The following is a 20,871-nucleotide window of genomic DNA, read 5'->3' as shown; positions in this document are numbered from 1 at the left end:
TAGGTAAAACTTTTTCTCTAGCTCTCTTAATTCACAAAAACATGCTCGATTTGTTTTTGGGTCAAGAATAAGTCGATATTAAACTCAAGAATAGTTTAATTCAAAAAATACAAACAAGTAAGAAAACATAAAACGTGCGCTGGCTAAAATAAATATTCCAGCCAACACAAGCATTGTTCTGCATGGTCGCTCTTCCCACACGTCAATCCAAAAACTAAGAAAAACGTGTTCGCCCACAGTTTTACTCCGGTCACGTAACCAAAGCGATAAACAAAAATAAAAACGAAAAAACATATACGTTATATATACGTTAAATAATTAAATATATTAAAAAAAGCATTACCAAAAGCCGATATATTTTCCTTTTTGACGTTTTATTTATTCCAGATATTTCCAAACGCACATGTATATATTATATTATCGTCGATAATCTTCAACTTCCGTTTAGGCGTGGGAGGCGTCTATATATACACGATATCGCCTGAGTGACTTTATCTCGTGTTCCGAGTAGAGAAATCGCTTTGTGACTTGAAAGACGACGAAGAGTTAATAGAGAATTCATACTTAATTTATCTGTATTACATTTTTCGTTCTTATCGTTTCGATAGTTCGTTGTCACTCTTTCGAGGATTTTCGTCAAGAATTTAATGATCTAGCGTACTCCGAAGTACGTGTTAACTGACTTGCCTTGAGCATTGGACTCGGTAAGATTTTCAAAATGAAGGTATGTCGATAACTGTTAGATAACTTCAGCACCTATTTATGTTCATTTATTAATAGTGTCATTAATTGTGTAAATTGTGTTATGATTTTATTTTATGAAACGGGAAGAGTATCTTTAATGGTAAGTCAGTGGCGAGTCGGGGTTTTCGTGGTACAATCTCGAGAAAAGAATTCGCTAAATAAAGCATCAACACCCCATTGAGTAGCTTCCAACTATTATCAAGGGTCGACAAAAAGCCGATATCTTCAAATCCAAGGCAACTTCCTTATCAGCGACTCTAATACTTTCCTATCCTTTTCATCCAAAGTAATTAGCTAAGGTATCAAACTTTTAATATTTTTTATAAAATAAGATTTTGTTTTAGTTCAGTCAGAGATAGCATTCGTCAGACCTTCGTAAATGTCACTGACGTCAATCCCAAATGACGTCAAAACATTCTTTGGAATTCTTTTCGCCAAAATTAAAAAATAATTAAATCTTTCTGTAAGGTATTTTCGAAAAGTAGTTTTAATTTCATTTCTTGATAGTATTAGATTGAGGTAAAAAATTAAAAAAAAAAAAAAAAAAAAAAAAAAAAAAAAAAAAAAAAAAAAAAAAAGAAAGGAAAAAGAAAAAGAAAAGAAAAAACTAAGTAATTATCGTTGAAGTCAAAATCTCCCTCAAGACATTGTTTTTAAAATTATCCACAAAATACCTATATTTCTCCTTTTCAAAAAAATTGATATATTCACATGTGAAAATATCGTTACCATGTGTATTTAAGCTATTAGTTTATAAAAAAATTTTTAACAATAATAAATTAAAAGCTTGTTAAGTTGATTTCATGGATAATTATATAATAAACAGAATATTACTTGGGCGCTTGGAGATACGAAATTTATCTTCTCGTGTTGAAAATCTCTCACGAACGAGTGAGCGCAGCGAACTCGTCGTGAGAGTCTTTTAAACACGAGAAGATAAATTTCGTATCTCCAAGGATAATAGGGAGTTTAAGATAGGGCAGCTACGGTAGACTACTACGGTTGAACGCGGTTCGTGATCTGGGACGAGTTTCAATGCGCATGGATGAAAATTCATGCATGCAGTGGCTGGCCGTGAATCCGGTATCATTTTGGCTTCCTATTTCAGCCATGGCTTCGCCGAATGCAGAAAATGAAAACTGGTGAGTGTTTATCATAAGTTTTTTGCAAATGCGTACGTATATCAGGTTAAATTTATGAGAATGTATTGTATAGCTTGCTACAATTTAACACGCTGTAATATCGCAATTTTTTAGTTCCACAAGTCCATGCAATGTTCCACGTGTGGAGTCGGATGTCACCGGTTCTCTTCGCAATAAGTAAGTAAAAACAATCAAAACTACTTTGTAATTCTTTCACAAGAGTTAATGCAGAGAGAGAATAAAGTCCATTAAAATGTTTTTCTTAGTTGGGGTTGATTGTCACATCACCTTATTTTAATTGCAACAAGCGTTCGCTCTAAAATATTTTTATATTTGTACTTTCAATCCCACGACACTTAGGAAACGAAGTAGGAAAATAATGTACTATTATTATTGTTATTGTTATTATAGTTATTACTATTATTATTATTATTATTGTCATCATTATTGTTGTTTGAATGCAATTAGTTTAAAATCATGAAATATTTTGCTGGACTAACAACAACTAATTTGCATCTAACATGGAATAAACCAACCATGCACTTGCGACATCCTCACTGGAAAAAAAAACTTATGTTGATAAACTTTTTCATTTCCTTCTTGTGTCGTTCTTTCTGTTCCTAATTTTATCATTCTATGCAGGAAATTTTGTATTTGCGGCTCAATAAAGTTTTGTCTTTCTTGGCACTAATCAATTATGAGCAATATATTGAGAGAGGTGCTTTGCTAGAGTATTTTCCTTATATCCGTGAGACACTTTTTAAGAAATTGCACTAATTAGTTCTCGCTAGTCTTTGTTCAGTAAAAAAAATTGCACTAAATTAAATTTGCGATTTTGTCAGCAAACTATTACACAGATGTAATGGAAGCCCTTTCTCTATTTCATGGGTACAATATATTTGCACTTAATCATTCGCTTATTATAACTTGGTATTCAATTATGTTTAGGGCATGAAAAAAAATTTATTTCTTTTTTTATTTCATTTACAGTGGAACATTTAGATGGACAGAGGAACGAGATAGACTTCTTCTACGACAAATAGTATCCCTCGAGCCTTTTGCCTACAAAGCTGGGACTAAAGAAGCAGGTCTTAGGTGGACAGAAGTAGCAGAACGGATCAACTGCTATGCTCATTTCTCAAGTCAACCTAGAGATCAACGCAGTGTGAGGGAACGTTTCAACAAATTGTTGGCAGACTTCAAGAAAAAAAGCAGGAATGAAGAGTCTGCAAGTGGCATTGCTCCTGATGACCAAACAGAAAATGAGATGATATTGGAAGAAATAGTCGAAAAAATGAAATCTCCGCTGATCCAAGTTGCAAGGGATGAAAAAAATCAGGAAAAAAAGAGACAAAATGCCATATTCATTAGGAACAATGCAATGGAAACATGGTCTAAAACAAGAAAGAGTGGTAGTGAAGGTGGTGATTCGGGTTCAGAGGGGAACGGCCAAGTAGAGCAGGCGTTGACCAAAAGACGTAAAACAAGAAAAGGAGGGTCAGAAGCACTGCAGTACTTGGCTGAAAAAACAGAAGTAGAAACCGCTCTGCGAAAGCAAGATCTTGAATTACGCAGAGAAGAAATGCGTCTTCAAGCAGAACAGCAAAAGGAACATTACAAATTGCAACAGCAACAGATGCAACTTATGGCTGACATTGTCAAAAGACTAGCAAAATAAGTTTTTGCCTTTTAAACCACTCGGTTCTTGTTTGGATTTGTATGTTAAATTACATTACTTAATGTAATGTGAAACGCACTTTAATAATACTTTCCACTAGCTAGTGTTTTTGTTCTATTAGAAATGCTTTTATCGATGTCGTACAGTATATCAGTCACAAAACAAAACTAAAGTATGAGAAACCAAGATGCGTGTGTTACGTATGTAAGCTATTTATTCAAAACTGCATTATTCAACTTATAGAAATAATATTATTGTGAATATATATTGAATAATTTTAAGTATTTGTAAATATTTATTACTGATCAAAGTGTAAAACCTGGTTTACCCGAGCAACGCAAATACACAAACAAACGAAAGGACTGGCTTGCGTTGTAGTATTGCGTTTGCGTTTTCACCGGTACGGTTCACACGTTAAAAATGAAAGAATGGAAACCTTTCCATTTTCTTGCGTTTGCGTTTGCACTTGCGTTGCTCGTGTGAACCAGGCTTAATAGTCAATTGGACCAGGTTATAGTAACTATTATTATAATATAACAATTATTAATGTAATTATGAAGATGTATTACCAGAAGGCTTAATAAACCCAAGAAAATAGATGTAACCGATGGAATTTCAATTGGGGTATACTAAAATGTATCAAATTAAATAAGATCTATTTCAGGGGTGTAATGACCTACTTTATTCTATTAAAAACAACAACAAACAAACAGAAGAGCGTTGCAATATTTCCAACAGGATATTATGCGCTTTATGCTAAATAGTCAGCTAATGTTGGAGGCTCAACTTGAAATGACTCAGAGGTTGTATTACCATACAAACAAGTGAGCATGTTTCTGAACAATGCACTTATTATGTACTGCTTTCCTACTGCACTTAATCCTATCTTTAAGTTTTTCTTATAGTCAATGAACTTGAAGTAGTTCGAGACATCGCGAAACAACCACTCCACGGAGACTCGGACTGAGCTCATAGCTTCATTGAAAGACCTCATATCAGGTGTTAGAACAGGAACATCTCCAACGCGATAGGGACACATCAAGTTGGGGCGGAGCGGGTAGGCTTGGTCACCGTATACACAGAGAACGTTCCCTGCTGGGTTAAAAGCTATTCTTTCAAGGGTTCCCAAGAGTCCTGAGTTTCTTAACGTCCCTGCATCATGTCGGCACCCTTCCACTGGACCGTAAAGATTGGCTATCAAACCATTTGGAAGTGCTAATGCTTGAAACTTTAGCGCGTGAACTCGTTTGTGTCCGTTGTATACTACGTTTTGGTGTAAGCCGGGTCTGCATATTGGACGGACAGTCCCATCAATGAAGCCAAAACAATTCGTTAGAGGAGCGCCTTTTCTTAATATGGCTTCTGAATATCGTTGAAAAGATGCTCTGGAGAGAAAAGGTTGATTCCAGGAGGATAAACGGAAACCATGAGTTTCATAAATCCAGTCAAGCACAGTGTTTGTTATCATGCTTATCTCGGGTATTGGACGAGCGAACGTAGGAATCATATCGTAATACCGACCAGGGTAGGCCAATCTCTTTAGCAGCATGCACAAGCCCTCTAATCCACTGCAGACAGTCCCTTGAGAACAAACGAAGCGTACAGGTAGCTGCAGATGGTTCCCTAACACTGGTATATCCTCTTTTGCGACTCTGAAGTTAGATTCGCACTCGCTAGAACTCAAGTCATCCAAGCAAAAGGAGTCGTATTTCCAGAATGGATAAGAAGGATTAGAGGGTTTATATTCTTCATATAAAATCAAGAACTCATCCTCTCTCAAAATACTATCAGCAAAAGCAATGACGATTGCATTTCTTATATCTTCAAACGACATTTCTGCTAGCCAACACTCGGATAGCACTCGGTTGCGAATCAAAATATATCATTTTTTGCGACCACTGAACCGTATACGGTATGCTCGATCCAGTATTCACCAGACGCGTTCAACCGTAGTAGTCTACCGTAGCGGTCTTATCTTAAACTCTCTAATAGTAGCACTACGGATACCTTACTGATCGATCGCATAAAAATTTCCATATACCTACGCCAAAAATACCATGTTAGATAGATGTCAATCCGCTTCGCTCTGGAAAAGACAAAAGGTCGGCAGAAAAACTGCAGATAAAAGATGCACATTTTTGAAATCTCGGTGGTGAAAAAAAAAAAAAAAAAAAAAAAAAAAAAAAAAAAGAGAGAGAGAAAACAATGAGTATCTCCGCAAATATAATAGTTTTATCGGCTTCAGTCACATCTATTTGACCCGTCTATTGCATGTTAGTATCCTCTAACCAGCACGTACCACTCCCGACCCACAGAGACTTGTCATTCTTATTGCGCATGCTCGACGAAATGCCAGATTCGTGCGTACGTTGACAGTAACAGTGACATGGCTCTTTGGCCTGATAGTGCCCGGTCACAGGGTAAAGTTTTATTGAATGATTTTGTCCATGTACACATTTTAAAAATAGCACTCGCTCGCGCGGCAGCTGACAAACTGAATGAAAGTCACTGCCTCGCATAAAGACGCTTTATAAGATAATTATTATGAATCTCGCGTTCTGATTGGTTAGGAGCGCGTGCTTTATGAGAGCGCGCACACAGCACGCGCGAGCACTTTTAGTTGCTTCATTCCTATCTGAAATACATTTATTGTAATTTAAATTTTCTAAAAGAAAAAAAAAAACCTGCTTGCTGTGCTGCAGACAGTTATAAAGCACTTGGGGATTGGCAGAAAACTCGAGAAGTGTCGAGAAGCACTTCGCGCGCGCGTTTTCTATTTCTTCGTTGGAACGATTTTACAAGGCAAGAATCGAATGTAAAGTATTGAATATACTTAGCCGCCGGGTAAAAGCTCATTGACTTTACTGAAGCCGCTGTAATATGACATGTCGGCCCACACTACCGCGTCGTGTCATACAGTAATAGAGGTTATCAGTAGATTTATAGATCAGCTAGGCAAATGACCATTAGAACCGATGACCTTAACCTACCCTCTTTAAAAAGATATCGACTCGTTATACGAGATTAGAGGTAAATTTTCCTGCAGTCACGGACAATGCATTGCTCTTTTTACAATGCATTAGACTTTATTTCCATCCAAAAGTAGATTATCGTCGTGATATTGAAATGGCTTACATATTTTAAGAGCGATATGATTGGATGGGTGATTCTATTCTGTTTTTGATTGATTAAAAGTGAAAACCATTTAACAGTAGTAGTATGCTTCCCTAAAAGCCCACAAAAGAACCTTATTAAAGATCTTTCGTCAGCTCCAAATTTTTTATTAAATTCGTATATTAATCAAGCCATTGTACGTATGCATGTAAATCCCTTATCCGTCCCAACCACACCCCGGTAACCACGTATATAAAAACAAGATTTTCACAAGCTAGACGTACAAATTACAATGATGTGAATCGAAGTTTTCTTGTAAAAACGGAAATAATATGATCTATTTATTGCTTTGATCTTTGTTCTACTAGATTAGCGCGGTTGTTCTACTTAGCTTCGTGGTTTTTCTTGTCAGTCTGAGATTACCCGATACTTATTGTACTTGTAGACAATGAGTTTACTTCGACTGCTCAAAAATTTCTTGAAGCTCATTCGTCGTTCCATAATTTACACTACGTTATAAAGATTCGCAAAATTCATATTTTCAACGTTAGCTTTGCTAAAAAAAAACATGTCTAAAAATATTTCTGAAAGTCCGTAAATCAAAATATCAAGGCATTATTTCAACCATTTTTTTAGCCAAATTCTTTTCGTGCCATTTGTTCTCGGACCGGCTCTGTGTAACCAAACCGTCAAGTTACACTCGAGCAGAAACGTTGTAGTATACATTTACACATTTACACATTTATACAAATATCTAATGAGATGCATAATGCAAAATAACCATTTTCAACGCTTACAACCAACTGATTTATAATGTGTACGATCTAATAGACAAGAAAAAAATATTTTGACGGTCATTGAATGAAACAAACAATAACAAAAGCGATTTTTCGGTTCTGCATATCATTAAATATACTGAATAAATTAGATATATGTATAAATGTATACCGCAACGTGTCTGCAATCGAGTATAATCAACATAAAAAAATATATATATACAATTGTCTGTCCCTGAGAACTAGACTGATGTAAGCGTTGGACGGTTTTGATCGGCTGAAGGCGTTGAAAAAAATATGAATAATAGAGAGTTTTAGATTGACTTTTTTTTCTCCCCGCAAACATAGTTAATAGCAAACGGCAAACGTGACCACGTTTTCATAGTTTTCCTGTATTTTACTTTACCTTTTACAAACCTTCTCAACAAGCGCAAATACTCTTTTGTTTTTCTACTACTTGGACTTTTTTGCGATTCTTTTTCAGTAATTTAAAAGAAAGTTTTTACTGATCAACTGACGTTTCACGTTTGCCGTGAACGTAAATCTAAAACTCTCTAATGTCTTTTCATGACGACGTACCTATTCCTCTCTAGCTGAGTGTATAGCCGGATTATCATTTCTCGTAAAAGGATGCTAAGATGATGGACTATTTATTGTTTTATGATATTATCAATTGTACTGAATAATGAACTTGTTGTCATTCTACTGTTTGTTGCTCAGTTTTAACCTTTCTTTTTCTTCGTTAAATTCTTCAGTATAGTGACATAAGTGAAATCCTTAAAGATTAGGTGCTTGTAAACTAGTAGGCGTTAATCAAGTTTTTTGGAGAAATTTTCTCACCAAAAGTTCAAAAGGCCAGTAAGCGCATATTACACGATAAAGCTATTAGGATAAATTGTTTCCCAACTGTCGCTGGATGTACACATTGAAATTTGTTGAAAGTTTCGGCTTCAAGTTTCTCTGGTGCAAAACATATGCCAATTTTAGAATCTCTGACGTATCACGAAATTTAACTAGTAAATTAAATCTATTTAACACATTGTTGCTTGGCAATGGATTGACTTACCTAAAATTCAAATATGAATATTTTATTCACATTTAATAAGGTGTCTCTGTCGACCAAAGAGTGTTTCTAGATAGAGTTGTCTTACCACCTGTTCACAATGAGGAATAACAATATTTGCAACTGACTGCGAAGTCATTCTGAACTGGTGCGCAACGAAAAGACAAGTTTCGAAAGAACTGATTCCAAAAAACAAGTAAGCCACTAGCTTGTCTTATGACTAAAATGTGAAAGTAAACTCTCTTTATGGTTTAAAGAGAAAGAAAATTAAGAAAATTGAAATCTAACTAAAGTTTGCATAACTCTGAAAACCTTTGCGACATAACAAACTCATGCCATAATAATTTGTTTACGAAATATTTTGATTATTATTACCTAGTCCACGAATAATCTTGAGTCACCAGAATGCCTCTTAAAATATAAGCTATCTGACCACAGTTTTAACAGATAGAGAGGAAGCATTCGCAATATGCTAGTGTATTGTCGGTGTGTCATTCGAGACAACCACAAGACATGGAGGTCTTCCGGTCCAAACTTATCTAAACCTTATTCATTTTGTTTATTACTGGGAAAGGAAGTGCTGGTTTGACATGAGAACTTTTAAATCATATCTGGTGTTAATGGTCCAAATCTTAAGAAAATATAAAATTGTTTTTATTGTGAATTTGTTTAAGCTTGTTATTTCAATTTATAGTGATGCATGTTCGAGCGTGACGCTTTTTCGTCACGAAAACGCGATATCTCGCGACATTACCCAAAGTGCCTTCAGGGCAGGGTTCCCAAGTGGCTGTTCGGAAGGGCTTCGGTGAATTAAACAACGTGAAAGGAAATTATCGAGGCCTTGAATTTCATTTAAAAGGGTTTTATGAATGTGTATATGAGTTTAGATCAATTCTAGTCCACTAGAGTGTATACGATATGTGAACAGAGACTGTCTACGGTCCCCTATACCATGCGAGTCCTGTCCAACTGATAAACAAAGTTTTAACCATTCCGAGTCTAGAGTGTTTAATATATGCACCTCTAGAGAATTATTACCAAGGACTGTCGACTTCAAAACCTCTAATGGCAGGGACAAGAGGACGTTTATGATGAGTATCCTCGATTTTAAAGGTGAATTTGAACGAATTTCATTTTCTTTATATTCGTTTATTTGACTAGCGTGTTGAAATTTTCAGATGTTCTGGTTTCGTGGTGGACGAAATAGGTTTCATGTACAGATTTTTCGTTTTATCTTTCCATACTTTATACCACGCAGTATATTTTCTAAGTTAAGTAAATAATGCCTAAAGCTCTTTATCCAAAAGGAGTGCGTATTATGAACTCTGGAGCATCGAACTTGTCACTGCGCTTTGTTAGAAACTTAGGAATTAAAACTAAGCAAATAACATCAGAGAAGTGAATAATTTATACCTCGTATCCTAATAAATGTGTTAAGATTTTCAGCAAATTAACTCGAAACTATCCGGCCGAACCTTGCTTTGCAAATAATAATTTATCTGTATTGTGGATTCGATGTGTTATTTTATGTTTAGAGTTAGTACTTAAATTGGAATAGAAAATGTCATTGTGTATTACCAAAAGCCAATATCAGAGAACAGAATTTTCCTGCTTTCAAAAAAATATGTTAATATTTACAAAGATCTAAGTAATCTGCTTGTAGTGTTTGACAATCCTTCGCCCAGGCCAGACCTGTTGCTTTATTGCTAAAAGATACGACATTCTTCAGTCGATAAATCGTTCTAATGCCATCAGAATAGATTTGAGATTATGATAGTCGAGTTTTTAATCATCTATAGCTCTAAGGCACTGATCAGGACAACTCTTTTGTTATTACAGGAAATATCCCGAAATCGTCATAAACCACTTGTTTCCGTTTTCCGTCGCTGTCATCTCTTCGATCACGTATAATAATCTTTTTGATTCTCGTTTAATTATCGAAAAATTCAATGTCGATAGCTTGGTAAATTACTGAAGGTACAAATCTCACACTCACTGCAAATCCCAATTATTTCTGTGTGACGTGACTTTTAGACTAGAAAATTGTACACAAAATATATTAAAAATGTAGCTCTTTGACACTTTGAACATATTTAATTTCCCTTTAGCTAAATAATTCGATACTATTTTACTCAATTTAAAATAATTATTTTCAAAGGGGTTAATTTTGACAAGAAATTTCCAAGTTTAAGGAAAGAAATCGAAAAGACCGTCTTCATTGATGCAGAACTAATTCTGTTATTGTCTAATCTCGCTGAGTTTTAAAAGCAAATAGGAGCAGTGTCAAGTTTATTATTGTTTAGGAGAAATTGTTTTCTGTTTCTACAAGATTCTAAAATATTTTTTTTGTCATGCATGCTAGCATTAGAATGGCTTTTTTGGAAAGCCTGTTGAGTGCAACCGCACGCAAGAATGTTAATTTATCCGTGATATTAGTAAGCGATTGCATTTTTTACTTGGCTTCTTAACCTAGAAGAACTTACACGACGACCTTCAAATATATATTTTCGCTTGTATTCTTACAGAAAGCAAACGAAGCATCTATTTTGGCACTCTGAAAACATACCTCAAAAAATTTAATTTAGCGGAGTCTTCATAACAAAAATTCTTATCACATTATGGCAGTATGACATTTAGGTAAAAGCTTGCTAATCCCATAAAACAGACTTGAAATGTGATCCCTTATTTTGCTTTCTATGCACTTGCAATATAAAATCGACTCAAAACACTTATTAATATTATTTACAAAATAAATTAACTTTTGTGCCTCAACCATTCAAACGTCATAACTTCCCCAAAAATTTTCTGTATCAATTATTTATATTTTTTCCTTGTTTTTCTTGAATTGGATTTACAAATTTTGGTTTCTTTTGTGTGAAGATAATGTCACATGCAGGGATATTTATAAAAAATAGAAGATTTTCTATTTTGAGGATGTCGACCGTTAATCGTTTACAAATTTTACCAAGTTTTATTTAATGTAAAAATTAGATTTTTTACATCAGATAGCTTTTTTAGAATTTGAATGAAAAATATCTGTCAAAATACCTGTTGCAATTATCAGATTTATATAAGTTGTCTTGTCCTTAAAGATTTAACAATTTTAAAGTTGAGGAAGCATTCTCGTATTTATAAAACAAATCACTCCAATCTACGAAAACATGTACTCTTAAGTTGCTCATGTACTTTATCCAGTGAAGTATAAATAGAGCATAAAGTATTAATTTTTCAATTCAACAAATTTTAAATTTAAATTAGTATTTTTGACTCATCATCTACATGTTTGCACATTAAACAAAAAACAAAAAAAAAGTTACTTGTATTTACTCATTTTTCTGGTGTTCAATTATGTAACTTAGCCATTGTGAGGTTAAAGAAAAAAACTGTGTGGAGTTGGCTTTTCAGTGCATTGTGGGGCTGTTTGAGGGTACATATTTCCAAGATGGTAGCTACCTCATCCTCTAAAACAGCTAATTAACTTTTGCCCCAATTTATTTTTCAGTTCTCAGTTGTGCTACACAATGTCAGCTCTTGTAAGCATTCGTAACCAAGGAGAAAGAAGAAGTAAGATTTTTTATTATTGGCCACTTCAAAAACGAGCAAGGAACTAGTGCAGTTTTTAAGTATTAATGTAATTAGCAAAACAAAATGTTTTTGAGAGAGAGGATTTTAATTTATATCAAAATTTCTGTCAAATTTGACTATCTGTCATTGAACAAACTCAGGATTACAAGCTCTAAAAGTGTTAGAAATTTACAGAGAATATAATAATGTCTAGTAGGACCATGCATTTGTTAAATAAATTGAAATTCAGAAAGTGCTCTGACAAATGATAGTTTCTGTCAGACTGTTGTGTAACAAATTATTGTATTTCATAGAGTAGTTTTTTTGCAAAAGAATTGTGGACAAAATATAAGTTATATCATCACGACAAAACGTCAGTAAGTTTTTTCATCTTTTCACGGTGTAAAATTTACCTTTTTATCATTAGTTTTTATACTCAACAGAAATGCCACCAATATCATCAGAGCTTTCATCAGATTCCATCCAAGCACAAGAAACAAATAAAAAACCCTGCAATGGAGACTCGGCAAATAATAAACTACACTCTCTGTTTGCACCTCGTATGTCTTCCAAGAAAAAATTAAAATGGTCAATAGAAAAAAATAAACAGGACAACCCGAATAATCACGAGAAGGATAAGCCAAGTGATATCCAAACTAGACTTTCTTCTAAATCTGCATCATCCTTTTTCAACCCCCAACCTGTCATAGTTATTCCTCGAAAAGATGACAACCCTAAAAATAAAGAGAGAAGTTCTTTAAATAGTTCTAAAGTTGCAAATTTAACTCAGAACTATGAGAAAAAAGGAAATAAGAATGAAAACCCAGGATATCATTCTCCTTTATATTTGTCGGAGGATGAGTCACTTATTAGCACACCACATTTGTCTGATAAAAGTTTGGTAAGATCATCTACTGGGTCGATGATAAACCATATAGACAAGGTGGTTGAAGAGACTATAAAAACTGAAAGGGCATATGTGAAAAATCTTCAAGAAATCATTGAGGTACATGTTTTAGTTTATTATTCAAATGATTTATATTCAAATATAGAAACTTTTGTTATATTTTTTATTCATTTGTTTATTCATCCATCCATCCATCTATCCCTCCCTCCCGCCCTCCCTCTTTCCATACCTTCATCCATTTATTAATTCATTCTCATTGGCCGACTTAAGCAGGGGCAGCAGAAGCTGAAAATCTTTGGGGGGGGGGGGGGGCACTGCAAAAAATCTTTGGGGTCACTGGAAAAAATCACAACAATAACTTGATAACAGTATTAAAAATCGAATCTATGCATTTATATTTCATGTGAACCAATATTTTGTGGGGGGGCCAGGCCCCCCCCCAAAAAATTCTTGGGGGGCACATGCCCCCCCGGCTCCCCCGGTTCTGCCGCCCCTGTTTAGTGCCTAATGCTTTTTTATTGTATTTTTCTACAGGGCTACTTAAAATGTATGCACATGAAAAACTGTCCAATCTCCAAACGAAACGTCAAGGACTTATTCATCAACATTGAAAAGATCTTTGAATTCAATAGGTAATGAAGAGTTATTCATTTTCTTCAAACCTTCTATTTTTGTCTCTTGATAAATAAGTCAGGGATTGTAGTGGCATATCAACACAGTTTCTCTTCATCCACAGAAATCTAATTTGAATTTAGGTGATTTTTGCCATGGGGGAAAAAACCCCTTGAAACAATGAAGGGAGAGACCCAAAAACTCTATTCATGTGTGATGTGGATTCCAGGAATCAAACCTGAGGCCTGAGTACTAGTGGCTAGATACTCTTGATTTCATTCTCATTCCCAGATCCTACTGACGGGGAGGAATGACAACCGAGGAGGATCTGGGAATGAGAATGCTCTTGATTTCCATCAAAAATACCTCTTCTTACATGAGGTGCAGAGTCCAGAAATCAAACCTGAGACCTGAGTACTATCGGCTAGACACTCTTGATTTCCATCAAAAAAATCTCTTCTTACATGAGGTGCCGATTCCAGGAATCAAACCTGAGACCTGAGTACTAGTGGCTAGACACTCTTGATTTCCATTAAAAAAATCTCTTCTTACATGAGGTGCCGAGTCTAGGAATCAAACCTGAGACCTGAGTACTAGTGGCTAGACACTCTTGATTTCCATCAAAAAAATCTCTTCTTACATGAGGTGCCGAGTCCAGGAATCAAACCTGAGACCTGAGTACTAGTGGCTAGACACTCTTGATTTCCATCAAAAAAATCTCTTCTTACATGAGGTGCCGAGTCCAGGAATCAAACCTGAGATGACCTTAGTGGCTAGAACACTCTTGATTTCCATCAAAAATACCTCTTCTTACATGAGGTGTCGAGTCCAGGAATGGAACCTGAGACTGAGGCGAACAGAAAGCACTATCTCTATTTCACTTCTGATTTAATCCTTGATTCTCGCTAAGCTACATGCCCAGTGCATTCCCAATCGTCCATGTTTTCTTTTATGGCTGAAAACGTTGAAGAAATTTTAGTCGTGGCTTTTAAATAAATTTTTCCTATTTTTCAGGGAATTTCTGAAAGAGCTGGAGAATGCTGATGACGACCCTGTGGAGATTGCGAAGTGTTTTGTGGACAACGTAATGAACTCTTTGTTTTATTTTCATTTTAATGGAAATGTAATTGATGTATACTTTTATACTTTGCAGGAAAAAGGTTTTCAAACCTACACTGAATACTGTACTCATTACCCGAAGTAAGTGTCACGATTCTTAGACGTGGTTGTAGTTTGTTTGTTCTTAATATTAATAGACCAGGGGCGGATCCAGGATTTTGTTCAGGGAGGGGTGCACCATTAAAATCAAAGGGAAAAAACAGCATTGGTTATATTCAAAGTAGGGGCACAAAGTGGAACCAGGGAGGGGTGCGCATCCCCTGCACCCCTCCCCTGGATCCACCACTGTAGACCCAGTCGATCTTTACCTTGGGTGTAATGCTTTTACCATAACAGATCATGTGTCATTATCTTAAGTATTGCTTTCTTGTTTAATGGTTGTGCATGAGAAGACACATGAATATGGATTCAAAAAATCACATTCTCAAGAGAATGACATGTGGCCTGAAATGGAAAACATTCCCAACAGACTACTTCAACGATACGGCGGCCATCATCTTGGATCGCAAGTGATGATGGGGCGTCCCGGGGACAAACAAATCTTTGTTTATACAGTTGAGACGTCGATTGATATTAACAGCTCACCACAAGAGAATACAGAAAATTAAAGATTAAAAGACCCGGGGGGGGGGGGGGGGGTACTCCCCTATATTTGCTATACGGGTATGTGCCGTCCTATAGGGTATGATTTTTCGGCTTTTGGGTCTGGGATAGGGTATCATTTTAGTCTGGGATAGGGTTAACGATTTGGTCGTTTTTGTCTGGCGAACAGGCTACGCTTTCTGCCGACCAAAAACAATAAAAGCGTTAGTAAATATTGATTGCAATCGATTGTAAAACCGTATTTTCCGTCTTTTAGTCTGGGATAGGGTGTATAATTCTTAGTTTTAGTCTGGGGTAGGGTATGTAAAATCAAAATTTTAGGTCTGGGATAGGGTCAGGGTTTTGAGGTCCTGGCGGCACACCCCTACCCAAGTTGGGGTGGTAGTACCCCCCCCCCCCCCCCTCCGGGTTAAAAGACCTCACATCGATCAGTTTTAATCATAAAGGAAAGATAGACACAAGAATCAATATATATTTCCGTCATCTCTGTTTTGTTATTTCACGACGGCCGCCGTATCGTCAAAGCAGTCCATTCGAAATGAGTAACTTTACTTAGAGACGCGGTTGTTCTTGTTAGTTACACGACTGGTATTTGAGAATGCGCCATCCCACAGTGCTCGTTTCATTGTGTTATATTTCCCCATTAAAAATCACAACTTTTTAAGGTTCTTAAAGATGGCCTTCACACAGGGAAAAAGCTGTTTGACGAAAATATAACCAGAAATGATACCATTCTTTTTGAATGCACCCCTTGTACTGAGTCCCGATAGAAATTGTTCTGGGGGACAAAACAATGGATGATTTTTGCGTGAGAAAAGACAGCCTTTTGTTTTGTCCCAGTGTCACAAGCCAGAATAGGAAAAAACAACAACAACAACAACAACAAAACAAAAAACAAACAACAACAACGACAACAAAACGAAACAAAACAAACAATAAACGCCGAATAAATATCGCACACATATCTATTATCCCCCTTTCCCCCCAAAGAAAAGACTGAAGAAATACTGAACGTATTACGTTGTTTTTAGATCAGTCGAGATTCTTACAGAATGCACGAGACAGAGGGAGTCGGCTACATTTATCCAGGTAAGAAGAGTGGTACCTTTTCAACTATACGACCAGACATTGGATTTACAATCAAATGTTGAGAATCTTTTAATCTCATTATCTGCTGCAATGATATGGCCAACACTGACCACCATGTGCTGTCAACCAGAACTGAAGAATTATATTAAAAACTCAGTTAGAACTTGCAATTGCCTTATTTCACTATGACGTCACATCAAAACAATCTCTTGTTTAAACGCAAAGGATCATGGTCGTCGGAGGGGGTCAAATCAACGCAAATTCACCGAAAATTGTTCTAAAACCCGTATCAATCCACGAAGAGAAGTAGAATAGCCAGCAAACGCTCAGAATATTTTTTAGCACATATTAACACATATTATATGTATACCAGGCCATTTTAGATTAAACTGTTTCGCTAGGAGCAAATTTTGTTGAATTTTCTATTAGATTTGGCGATTCTATCCCCCACATAAACAACCAGTGACGTCATAGGGAAATAGGGCAATTCAGCTGGAGTCAGTTGTATGAACATAAATAAGTTATTCACCGAATCTATCCATCGAATAGTTATCAATATAAGGATTATTTAAAATCCGGTGGATAACGGCTATTCGAGCCGCTTTGTGCAACCGAATCACACCATCTGGATAGAGTTTAATCACTGGGCAAGGATTTATTCCGTTGATAGTGCTTACTCAGTCTCCGTAAAAACGACTCTCCTGATGAACATTCCACACGAGACAGGAAATGACGCCATTTGAAACCTTGATATTAAAAAGAGCTAAAGTAATTCCTTACAACTCTTATTTGTATATCTATATATATTTACTTTTGTTATGCGATCAAGCAAAACTAAGGAACTGCCATGATAAACACGTGACGGCAGCCATGTTGGATTACAGGAACAATACAATCGTTTAACATAAGAAAGACTTGGAATAGGACACTTACATGAAAGCGTCATTAACTACTAGTTCCAGACTCAATAGCACATTTTCTTTAATTTGTTCAGTCAATTAGCACTAATTGTCTTACTATTCTCATGAGGGAATACAAATTTGAGTAGGTAAAAGAAAATTCGCGAAGCATTTTGGTAGTGGTAGTAAAATGAATGCCAACGGCCTGTTCAATTTCCGAGAGTAAAAGATCCTATTGTTCTGTCATCTTTTCTGACATGGCCGCCGGCAAGTGATCTTTATTGACTTGACCGAGGAATTTCCTAAATGAAAAGTGATCTTTTTTGTTGGTTTTTTTAATAGGAAATACAAATGGCTCTTGGACACTCACTACCTCTTGGCTCGTATCTGTTGAAGCCAGTACAAAGAATCTTGAAATATCATTTACTGTTACAGGTACGCATTAAAGCACACCTTATGCTAGATAGCTCAGAGGAAATCCATATGTTTGACTTGCTTATTTCGTCTTACTTTAAGACACTATGGACCTCTAAAGTAATTACTGAAAAACAATATCCATTTCTTCTTAGGAAATGACGAAACATTTTGATAAAGATAATGATGCTGAAGGCTACGAAATCATATGTGTAAGTAACTGGTGTCTTGTGTGTAGAAGTTGATTGATGAAACGTACAACACTCTCTTACAGAACGTACACGGTACGACATGCCTTATACATTGAAATGGCGTCCCATAAGAATGGTTATCTAATGAGTGTGAAACATACGGTACTGACTTACAATACTCACAAGTTACGATATGCCGTAACATTAAGATGGGTTATGTTATGAGTGATCCGATAAAAAGGACGGTACTCACTTATGACATCTAAGTGGCTTCCCATAGAAATGATGGAGCCTACCGTGCCGTGTAAGTGCTGTCTTTCAGTTTTCAACCCTCTTTTTAGGGGGATAGTTCAGTACTTATTTTTTATTAACGGTATTCTCTTCATTATCTTCAGGATGCTTTGTTCGCCATGACCTGTGTAGCAAAACACATCAACGAGATGAAGAGACAACACGAAGCTACGCTTCACCTTCAGGTAAACGAAAGTCTTCACTGTTATTTGTACATCTATTCAAAAATTGTTAAAGGTATTGTTGCGTGTTTCATAACTAAGCTTAAAATGTGTCGCTCGTGCATCAGACGTAAATAATGTCAGCACAGATTAAGGAAACATGCTGGAACAATGTGCAGACAAAGTTTAGGAAAATCCTATACCGTGGTTGCACTTACACTGCCCATAGTGCATTTCGTATTTTATAATACAAGCAGGTTATTATTGTGTTGTTGTTTTGGAGGGGGGGGGGGGGGGGGATGGGGGGCATCGGTGGTTTCGTAGCGGTAGTGACCTCGTCCCTCACCTCCTGGGGTCTCGGGTTCAATTCCTTGACATGGCATTACATGTGAGTAGAATTTGACAGGTCTCTCCCTTGATTCCACGGTTTATGGTTGCAGTACTTTTGTTATGTGGTCTTTTCTTTTCAGAGATATAAACATTTGAAATATCAAAATGCAAATGAGTTGACGTAAATTCCAGAATGTGTTACATTTTGCAGTGTAATTTACTACAAGTGTTCTGAAGTTAAAATAACCCAAAAGTGTACAAAGCCATATATTTCAGTAAGGATGATTTGCAAATGGGAAAAAAAGCAGTACTTTCCACCACAGCATTTTTGTATAATGAATTAATTATTAATGTCACCTCATTTGCAATGTCAATCTCATTCGACTTGCAATCATTCCATTCATAGAAAATAATATTTGTTACCTATATTTCCAGGAAATTCAAAGTCAGCTATCAGAATTCGAGGTATAAAAGTTATTAGAATTTAATTATTTTTAATTTATAATTCAAACTTACGATCCAAAATAGTTTTCGTCTTTTTAATGCAAAGCGAATCGTATTTTTTGCCCTTAGCAAATGCACAACAACTTTGACAAACAAAATATTTGTCAAAATTTTTTTAGATTTTTCGACTTTCCTCTTTATCGTAAAGTAACCGAGTATTAATTCCTACGCGTGTCGCAAAGTGGCCGCCATAAATAGACCCCACATTTTTCGTTGCAATCAAATCTCCATGAGTTGCCTGCACGAAAAAACCAGTCCTATACAACTGTCATCCTGGTTATTTAACTTAGCTTAGCTTAGTTTACATTGTAATAAACTCCCAACATGAATCCAACGAGCTAGATAACAAAAAACCGAACTTGCGCCTGCTGGGAGAGACCAGAACCCCAAAGTGTAAACGCACCTTCATTTACTTAACGTAATTCTTTTTTCAATGAATTTTCAGGGTCCAGACCTGACAACCTACGGTAACCTTGTCTTGGAGGTGAGAATTCCTATTATATTCTTAATAATCTACTAAATAAACTTACTATGCTGAATAAATAATAACTATGCTACTTAGAATTATTTGATTAAAGATTATTTTCAAAAGCTTTTAAGCTTGTCTGCCCTTTTGTATGATCGGACAGCTTGTTTCAGAGAACTGCTTCTGTTCTGTAAATGTTCCAGGCCGGGTCCAGGGGAGATGTGCAGAGGATGCGCATCCCTCCCTGGTTACACTTTGTGCTCCTACTTCGAAGATAACCAATTTTGTTTTTTGCCTTTGATTCTAAGGGGTGCACCCCTCCCTGGGTTAACAATGTGCGCAGAACGCCCCCCCCCCCTCCCCCGAACAAAATCCTGTATCCGCCCCTGTGTTCTATGTTGTTAAATTTACCTTTTGTGATTGTAGGATAGTTTTCGGGTCGTGGGAACAAGAACGGATCGATACCTCTTTCTCTTCGAGAAGATTCTACTTATTACGAAGAAGAGAGAGAGAGAAAACGGATACACGTGCAAAGCAAGTCTCTTGGTGAGCATCTTCATTCATCTTTTATGAACATATGTCCAGAGAATCCCGTCTTTAACCCTGGGCTCATACTCATTCGTAAGGGTTTTATGATGACCTTATAACCTGGTGTGTGTGTGGGGGGGGGGGCTTTTAACCGAGGGAAGAAGATTCTAGAATGAAGAGGAAACTTGGACACTTATCTTCCCAGTCAATCGGGAAGATATAACCGGGAGGCCTTGTAATTGCAAGGATATTTGCGTTACTTACCCTCAAACCTGTTAATAGTAGAGTCCCGCACACCTTTGATCGCTAAACCCTGAAAAAACTTATGTTGTGATTCGAAGTCCAGGAATCATCCTAAATTTTGAACCTTTTTTGTTTCGTTTCAAGCTGTCGAACATGATGATGACAGAATCAGTTCCCAAAGAACCGTTAGGGTTTCAGATCATTCGATTTGATAACCAAAAAGTCAATTATTCTTTCTTGGTAAGTTACCCAATAATATTTATTCGCCTTTTTCACATTTCCCACAATGCTTTGCTTTTGGGTGTTACTGTCAAAGAAAACTGTCATGCATTTTTTAGCCTGGGTAGCGGATCAATTCCATCCCTTTTGGGCCACTACGTCGGCTATGCATTTATATACAATATCTTCAGTCTTAAGTATAAGAGGTGTGGTT

General features: G+C 36.2%; 3 protein-coding genes across 4 annotated transcripts in view; 2 read left to right on the top strand and 1 right to left on the bottom strand.

Annotated features, from left to right (window-relative positions):
• Positions 1-569: 569 nt before the first annotated feature.
• Positions 570-20,871, top strand: part of LOC116305711 (uncharacterized) — a 31,230-nt gene continuing 10,928 nt past the window's right edge. The window contains exons 1-14 of one of the 2 annotated variants that reach the window (XM_089036441.1): positions 570-724; positions 12,020-12,081; positions 12,525-13,087; positions 13,523-13,620; positions 14,615-14,684; positions 14,754-14,800; positions 16,354-16,411; positions 17,653-17,745; positions 17,880-17,936; positions 18,311-18,391; positions 19,133-19,162; positions 19,647-19,685; positions 20,094-20,213; positions 20,583-20,678. In XM_089036441.1, the coding sequence (XP_088892567.1) occupies positions 12,039-12,081; positions 12,525-13,087; positions 13,523-13,620; positions 14,615-14,684; positions 14,754-14,800; positions 16,354-16,411; positions 17,653-17,745; positions 17,880-17,936; positions 18,311-18,391; positions 19,133-19,162; positions 19,647-19,685; positions 20,094-20,213; positions 20,583-20,678 (1,395 nt within the window). In that variant the 5' untranslated portion in view covers positions 570-724; positions 12,020-12,038. Of the gene's footprint in view, positions 725-9,297; positions 9,631-12,019; positions 12,082-12,524; positions 13,088-13,522; positions 13,621-14,614; positions 14,685-14,753; positions 14,801-16,353; positions 16,412-17,652; positions 17,746-17,879; positions 17,937-18,310; positions 18,392-19,132; positions 19,163-19,646; positions 19,686-20,093; positions 20,214-20,582; positions 20,679-20,871 lie in introns of those variants that run through there. The other variant, XM_031715677.2, reaches the window with a different exon arrangement.
• LOC148907419 (uncharacterized) lies at positions 1,690-4,168 on the top strand. Its single transcript, XM_089036769.1, has 3 exons — positions 1,690-1,886; positions 2,001-2,063; positions 2,877-4,168. Exons 1-3 carry the CDS (start codon positions 1,780-1,782, stop codon positions 3,562-3,564), a joined length of 858 nt encoding a protein of 285 aa, XP_088892895.1. The 5' UTR covers positions 1,690-1,779; the 3' UTR covers positions 3,565-4,168.
• LOC148907418 (uncharacterized) lies at positions 4,223-5,549 on the bottom strand. The gene has a single exon (XM_089036768.1). It carries the CDS (start codon positions 5,396-5,398, stop codon positions 4,316-4,318), a length of 1,083 nt encoding a protein of 360 aa, XP_088892894.1. The 5' UTR covers positions 5,399-5,549; the 3' UTR covers positions 4,223-4,315.

This window comes from Actinia tenebrosa, unplaced genomic scaffold, assembly GCF_029948245.1.
Source record: "Actinia tenebrosa isolate PJP-AT-01 unplaced genomic scaffold, QUT_ActTen_1.0 PGA_scaffold4__44_contigs__length_22323623, whole genome shotgun sequence".
NCBI classification, from domain to species: Eukaryota; Metazoa; Cnidaria; class Anthozoa; order Actiniaria; family Actiniidae; genus Actinia; species Actinia tenebrosa.
This window is presented reverse-complemented; position numbering and strand designations above follow the sequence as displayed.

Bases quoted from the DNA above. Each gene is read 5' to 3' on its own strand.
- LOC148907419 (XM_089036769.1), top strand. From the start codon at position 1,780: ATGCGCATGGATGAAAATTCATGCATGCAGTGGCTGGCCGTGAATCCG. The intron at 1,887-2,000 runs GTGAGTGTTTAT...GCAATTTTTTAG, and splicing joins AATGCAGAAAATGAAAACTG to TTCCACAAGTCCATGCAATG. The intron at 2,064-2,876 runs GTAAGTAAAAAC...TTTCATTTACAG, and splicing joins ACCGGTTCTCTTCGCAATAA to TGGAACATTTAGATGGACAG.
- LOC148907418 (XM_089036768.1), bottom strand. From the start codon at position 5,398: ATGTCGTTTGAAGATATAAGAAATGCAATCGTCATTGCTTTTGCTGAT.